General features: G+C 42.1%; 1 protein-coding gene across 5 annotated transcripts in view; it reads right to left on the bottom strand.

Moving 5' to 3' along the window:
* CUNH8orf34 (chromosome unknown C8orf34 homolog) overlaps window positions 1–7,689 on the bottom strand; it is a 418,058-nt gene that overhangs the window by 37,598 nt on the left and 372,771 nt on the right. For all 5 annotated transcript variants that reach the window (XM_019527768.1, XM_019527771.1, XM_019527772.1 and 2 more), the window contains one exon: window positions 5,844–5,937. In XM_019527768.1, coding sequence (XP_019383313.1) covers window positions 5,844–5,937 — 94 coding nt within the window. The remainder of the gene's footprint in view (window positions 1–5,843; window positions 5,938–7,689) is intronic.

Genomic DNA, 7,689 nt, shown 5'->3' with positions numbered 1-7,689 from the left:
TCAGCCCCCCACATCCCTTCCCTCCCCACTCCCTTCCCTCTGCCCTCGCCCCTTCCCCCATAACAGACTTACCAGCTAGACGTATTCTCAAGCTGCCTGGCTGCACATCAGAATCAGATCGGTAGTGGCCAATATGGCTTACTAAAAATCGGCCATCAGCATTGGCCCAAAAAATCTCTATCAGTGCACCCCTAATGATGAAGTGTGACAAGTACTGTTAGGCCATATGGAAGCATACACACAAAGTTCTTCAGTGTGCCCTGAGACACCCATGGGTGCATTCAATAGGCATGTGTCAGTTGCTGAGGCAGCAGTTCAAGTATTTCTTCCTGCTGTCCAGGTGCCCCATGTCAGGCTTCATGAGCCAGGGGAGGAGAAGGTAGGCCAGATCCCTAATAATGAGGAGAATGAGAAATCTGCTGACCTCAATACTAGGGACTACAAGGCCGTACTCTCTCTCCATTACTTCAGGGAGGCTGGATTTGCAGAATCATGCACACTGCCTACCCAGCCAGCATTGATGTGGGTGAAGCAGCCATGACACCCTGCAGCACACCAGAGAAGAAGCTCTTGTGGCTGATGAACTCCATGGATTCTTGGGGCAGACAGAGAATGGAGATGTGGGTGCCATCAATGGCTTAAATGCAGTTGGGGAAGCTGATTCAGTGGAATCCAGCAGTGACCTCCTTTGGGTTGCTGAGGTAGACGACAAATGCCATCAGCATGTTCTGCATGACAAGATACACCTCCCAGACTGCCTCTGTGGACTTGCCCATGCCAACATGCTTGTCAACAGAGATTGTCAAGGGTTGCCAGTTTCCAGATGACAATGGCAGTGTACATCACCAAATTCAGGGGTGGCTTTATGATGATATCCTGTCATTCGATGTGCAGGGCCAGTTTGGCAGTTATCTCCATGAAGATGGCCATTGGTGATTATGCTAGGTGCTTAAGACAAGGCTCTCCCACCTGCTAGTGGGTCTTCAGATGCTTCCAGAGTACCTTAGACTGCACAGAGATCTATAGGGCCTCTTCTTCCTCATGGATGTCTTCAGTGAGATCCAAGAGGCTGCTTGGGCAGAAGCACCTGTAAAGGCTCTCAGGTAGGAGTGCAGCCATGCGACCCAAAGCCATTTGAAGAAGGCTGCATGCCATCATGAGCTTCTAGTGCAGAAAGGATACTCCAAACTAACCTGATTCTTTGGCAAGAGGAATGCAGCAGGAAATTGAGCTTCCAGAATGAGAGGGATATGGATCCATTGTGAGCTGCTGAAGTGAAAATTTTCAAGATCGGTAGTATTCTGCTCTGGCTCTGCTCTCTCAATGCAAGGATGGGCTTGCGGCTAGGAGTTCTCTGGGTGGATGTGATCCCCTTGGGTGGTCAGCTGTTCAGTGCTCTTCTGTGTGCTCAGTTGTTTTTGGCACTCTGGCAGTCAGGGGAGCCCGCAAAGCATGCTGGGCTGCGGGCTGTGAACCTTCAGCAGTGCAGGCTGTCTATGCAGCATTCACCTGATCCCTGGAATGCCTGTACAGTCTTCTCCTGGTAGAGTTTTCTAGTTGGAAAAAACTTGTGAGAATTCTTGCAGTGGTTCTGAATGCCTGTATGCAGCCTTTGACTCACAGGGTACATCTACACATGCAATTAATGTATTAAAGTGGTATGGGGTGCATGTCTACGTGTGCCCCTGTGTAGAGCAAACTGACAGGAGCATCCCAGTCCAGGTCTGCTTCCACCCTACTACACACCCCTGCAGCATCCAGGTGGAGCTTCAGGCTCCCCTGGGTGCCACCCCCCGGGCAAGCAGGGGACATAAGGGCTGGTCCCAATTCTCATGTGGCTGGGATGCTCCCTACTGGGGATCAGGACCCTCCCAGTCCCTATGTGGCCAGGAGACCTGTCTCCTCTGAGACCCTCATGATCCCCATGTGGCTGGCTGGCAGTCAGCATCCCCGCCCAGTGTGGATGGCTTTCCTGGCCACATGAAGATCAGGTCCTAACCCAATCTCCACATAGCTGAGACGTAGCAGTCCTGGCCAAGACAGCACTCCCAGTCACATGGGGATTAGGATGGGTCCCAATTCCCACGTGGCAGGAAGACAGCTGCCCCTGCAGCCAGGACATCACCCCCTCTCCCCCAAATCAGTGCTTAGTCAGGCCCCTGCTCCCTGGCCTGGTTAAGCACTGGGGGGAGATGCTCCTGGGCTGACCAGGAGCATCTCCCCACCCCAAATCAGTTTTTAGTCAGGCTCTTGCTGTCTGGGTCTATCCAGATGAGTGAGCATGTACAGTTTGTGGAACTGCACATCTGTCTGTGGTGCCTCAAACCACATATGCTGCACATGCAGGTGTTTGCACATGCAGGTGCTAATTTGCAGTACAGTGGGGTTTTTCTGATATTGAGAAATGTTGGTGTCAAAAAAACCCGCACCAGAAAAAAGTGAGGCTGTGCACGTGGCGGCAATGTGCACCACCCGAAACTGCAGCCTAGGCTCCGTGCTCTCAGATTGTCACTGCTGGAGCCCTGGGAGTCCCCCAGAACCCCAGGTAAGGCTGCTGGGGCTCTTAGATTAGTAAAGTGCTTTGTATAGACATACCAACAGAGAGTGATACAGATTTACACATCTATAAATCTGACTGACTGGACTGTAACCACAATACAATCTTATTTCAGATCAAATTAAAAAACCCAACTGTTATATTATTTTGGGTTCAAAGTAGCAGTTAATATAAAACTCTTCCTTTTTTCTCCCATCATTATGGCATTTCTGTATTGCTCCAGGATAACTGTATTGGATTTTCCTTTACAGTAATATAACTAAAGAGTTCCAGACTTTTCTATCTTGGGATTTATCAAAGAAAAAATATTTTTTTTCCCCTTTATCCCAATGTGAAACTTTAAGAAACATTGTTCATTTCCATTTCTTTTGGATTCTTTCTGTTTTATTTTACAAACAAAGGGTAACATTTTCAAAGAACCTCAAATAACTTATGAGCTGAAGAACAACTTAAAAAATCAGCTAGAAGCTAAATACAATTAATTGACTTTCCAAAGAGATTTAAACTCTTAAGGGAACTCTTGAAAATTTGGTTTAAGGACATATTTTTCAAGACACAAATGATAGTTAGGTTGATGAGAATCAGGTGCTTAACTGTCATGATTGATTTTAAGATTCTTTTTTTAGGTTCCCAATTCACTTGAAAATGCTACCCTATATAAACTCGTCATTGAGTTTGAAGCACAATACTCACTAGAAGATATTCATTTAAAGAAGTCTGTAAAAGAACACAACGTGACTCATATGCCTTCTCATCTAACTTTCTTCATGGATAGAGTTTTCCTATTGCCTAAGACTAGCTTTACACATGGTTGCTATTATCTGAAAGAAGTCAAAGAATGTGGTAAATATTACCCACATATAATTTATTAAAAGTTGAGTCAAAGAACAGGTGTTGCTATTATAGAGATTAATTCTGTAGCTCTTCTGCTTAGACTCATAAATTATGAACTTTCAAGCCCTTCAGCACTAAATCACATATACAGCATCCACACAGATTTATTAAATTTAGGATGAAAAATGAAATGTAATCTATTCATACCTTGCCAGCTGCTCTACCTTCAGTGAACACTCAGAACTGGCATCAGCAAGTATGCCAGGATGCTCATTGGCTGTCTATGTTACAGTTATTTCAACACCTGGGGGGTTTGCAGCTCCTATTTTCCAACAGTTGCAGTTCTGTGCTGTGGGCTTGGCTACAGCACTAGCATTCCGCCTCCAGATGGCTACTATTACCACATAATTATTATTTTTTTAAACTAATTTTTCAACCCAATTTACCTTTCTCATATGTCACATAACATGGCAATATTGCTTAGATCAAAATGCTTTGCTCTGCTGTTATAGTTACAATAGTACAAAGAATAAACCACTTTAAATGGTACAGTGGATAACTATGCAAGATGCCAGATAGACTTACAATCAAGGTGCAAGCACATTACAGCTGTAAATTCTTTTCATGAAAGAAACTATTGTTTACAATTATAATTTTTTTCTTCTCTGTTCTGTGTCACAAGTTTAAGCTAAATCAAAAAGTGGTATAAGCATCAAAGAGATTCTATAATAGTTACACAGTGGTCATGTCAACACATACATTAAGAAGCTTTTCCTAATGCGCATTAAATTTAGTACCTCTAATGTGAGATGCCAAACAAATGTGCACTTGGCTGCCTTAATGTAAAATAATGAATGTGCACAGTTTTTAAGTGATGCTGAATGTGCAATAGCCTATTTTACTACACATTAGCATAATTATATTTTTTATGTGATGCTTTAATGCACAGTAAAATAGGTTACTAGACTCTGGGAACTAGGTTTGTTCAGTCTCAGCAAGAGAAGACTGAGAGGTGACTTGACAGCCACCTACAAGTATGTCAAGGGTGAGCACCAAGATCTAGGGGAGCAACTCTTCAAAAAGGCACATCCAGGGAGCATGAGGACCAACAGGCACAAGCTAATTGAGGAAAGATTTAGGTTGTACATTAGGAAAAACTTCTTTTCTTTAAGGGTATCTAGAATCTAGAACACACTCCTAACAGGGGTTGTGCAGTCACCATCCTTGGAGGTGTTCAAGAGGAGGATGGTTGAGCACCTCACTGAGCTCGTTTGAGCCCAATAATCTCCTGCCCATGGCAGGGGACCAGACTTGATGATCTTACAGGTCCCTTCCAGTCCTTTGTTTCTATGATTCTACCATTAAAGCACGTGTGTAGATGTGTCCAGTGGGCTCAATTCAATATGCATTTAAACCTGCACTGCTTGTGAATCTAGGGTAATTTTCACCTCTGGGGAGAAGGTAAGCAGTGGGTCCCTTGACCATATAGCTCTGGATCTAGTCCTTTACCCAGGGCTAAGTATCACCTTCATGATACCCATCAAATAAATAAGACTTTTAGATTTAACCAAAACTGAGCCCAAATCCATTGCACTAATGTAGCGACAGGAAATGTAAAATTATTTTGTTGTGACATTGAGAATGTTCTGATTCATACTTTGGGAACTGCAAAATTTCAATTTTAATGTGCAAGTCATACCACAGGCTAACTGTGAACTGACAAAGTCACATGAGCAGATATAATTCTTGAAATGTTTAAGGGACAGCATTTGGAAAAGGATATTCTGTTTATCATACATGATTTTCACTAATTATAAATAATGCCCTACCTGCAACTATTCCGTTAGCAAAATGACCTAACCTATTCTAATGCTACTTATTTAAGCAGTTTCAGTTCCACGTGCAAGGTACTCTAAGCACCTGATTAAACAGCCTGTTTTTATAAACATAAAACCTAAAATAATTTTAGAAAGAGCACACATTTTCACACTGGCAGATCACAAAACTACTGACTGCTTCAAAAAATTTTGCAGGACTTCTGATATTTCCAGCAAAATTATTTACAATACTTAATGGCCAGATACAATTGGTTAAGACTTCAATATATGGAGATTTACAGAGTGTGTTACTTGTTAGCCTTTCTCTCATTTAGGTCAGGATCCCATTGACCTTTGCTAACATTATTCTACCAACAGCCTGCAACAGGGCTATGGTGCTATATGTGCTGCTTACATGATTCAGAACATACAGTCTTAACTGTAAGAACACCTATTTAAAGAAACCTTTTAAGACTATGCATTCAGTCATTCAGCTCTTACTTATCGCTTATGTACATAATCCTAGTGAATCAAAGTTACTTGTGTGATTTAGGGGTACAGGATCAGGGGAGGGAACAAGTATTTTTTTACATATACTCTCTAATATACAATCAATGACCAACAAACACACTCACATTTATCTTGATCAGCTTCCACTCCTTCACTCTCTGTGTCACTTGGCAATATCCAGGGTTGGTGGACAAGCTGAAGTTGTTGTAAGAATTCATCCTGTTATAAACAGATTTCTTTTAGATAAAGTTACTTTTAAACATTGAATAAAAATATAGATGGTAGCCAATACTGTGACCACAAGTAATTGGACAAACCAATCTCAGACCAAACATGTAAATGACTGTGCAAGCTTTGGGGTCATTTTCTAAATTTATTTTTTCTTTTCTTCTGGGAAAGTATTATTCCCTGAATTAATACTTTTATAATTCCTGGATCTCATCTCAGAGACATGGTAAAAAAAATTCCGTTGAAAAAATACCATGAATGCCAATGCTCTTTGATTCATAGCACTTCTAGGAATTGTCATATAACAGGAGTTAGAAAAACGCCGATAATGAGGTTTGATTCTATTTGTTTCTATGGCAAAAGTCCCATTGATTCCCATACTACAAAGTCAAAGCCCTGTGACCTAATCCAAAACTTAATGAAAGTCAATTAAATTTTGTCCACAGGCTTTCATGGGGCAGACTTCAATAGGTGCAGGATACCTTTGCCTCGTGGTATTGCAAAACCACTGAAATATGGAAATGTTTATCATCAACAGGGTTAAACTGTTTATAGTAAAAGACAATTGGAAATATGGTTATATTTGAACTTTTTAAAGTTAGTTCTAAACATAAAAAATGAAATGGCAACTTTTTTTTACAATATTCCTGAATTTCAGATTGTAGTGAGACAATTTAGTAACCGATGTATAGAAATGGTTTTACATTGAACAGCAGTGCAGAATTCTGCGATGCAACAGTATGTTTGAAGATAAAGGATTGGGAGTATAATTTAAAGGCTGTAAACATCCTAGATCGGGATTGTCAACTAGGGGTACACGTACCCCCAGGGGTACTTGAAAAAGGAGCTAGGGGGCACGCACAGACAGGCGGGCAGGGATGGAGCACTACTACCCCGCACTGCCACCTCCCAGGAGCAGGGCCAGGGAGGGGCAAGGGCAGCGGCTCTCTTCTGCAGGCCGCGCAGGTGCCACCTGGCTGGCTGGATGCAGTGGGTGGGAGCTCATACACCGTGGTGGCCACTGCCATCCACCACTCCACTCCACCAGAAGTATACTCCTTAAAAAAGGTTCAAAACCCCTGTCCTACATACTCAGCTCCTACAAAACAGGTGCAACTAAGGGAGATTTACCAACCTGAAAATCTGGCTCCACAGATTCAGAATTCACATATGTGAATACTTCACATATGTTAAATCCAATAATCAATTTCAAACTAGAAACCATTGCTTGCTTTACTCGGCTGCCATAACCTGAAGACAAGACTGACCAGGCAAGACCTAACCTTTTGGGAGTAAATTATTTACTCAGTCAGTGATCCTGTTAAGAAAAATGGAAGTTACAACACTAAAAACACTTGTACAAGGCTAAAGGTCCACAGACTTCAGCCTTATGCATGTGTTTTCATTTCAATGAATGTTATTAGTATCAGAATGAAGGCTTTGACTGCAATCATTTGGTTGTGGAGCAGGATTCCTGCAGTATGGGTGCACTGCTGCTATCATATGATTAGGCTGCTCTTTTATCACTTTTGATCATCTAAGTGTTCTTTAATAACCTAACCAATAAGGAAAGGAAAAGAGCAGAGAATTGGTCAAGCAACACTATAGAATGGAATTAAAGAATAAAAGTTTATATTCCCATCGCTAGCCTTAGATCCTGTGTTAGGGATATGTGGAGTCTAACTGATGCAAAAGCACGGTGATCAAGACACCTTCTCTTATAAATAGATTTCTTCAGTAAAA

This window comes from Gavialis gangeticus, unplaced genomic scaffold, assembly GCF_001723915.1.
Source record: "Gavialis gangeticus isolate Ggan-Ray unplaced genomic scaffold, GavGan_comp1, whole genome shotgun sequence".
Taxonomy (NCBI): domain Eukaryota; kingdom Metazoa; phylum Chordata; order Crocodylia; family Gavialidae; genus Gavialis; species Gavialis gangeticus.
Note: the sequence above shows the minus strand (reverse complement) of the source record. Positions and strands in the feature narration are given on the sequence as shown.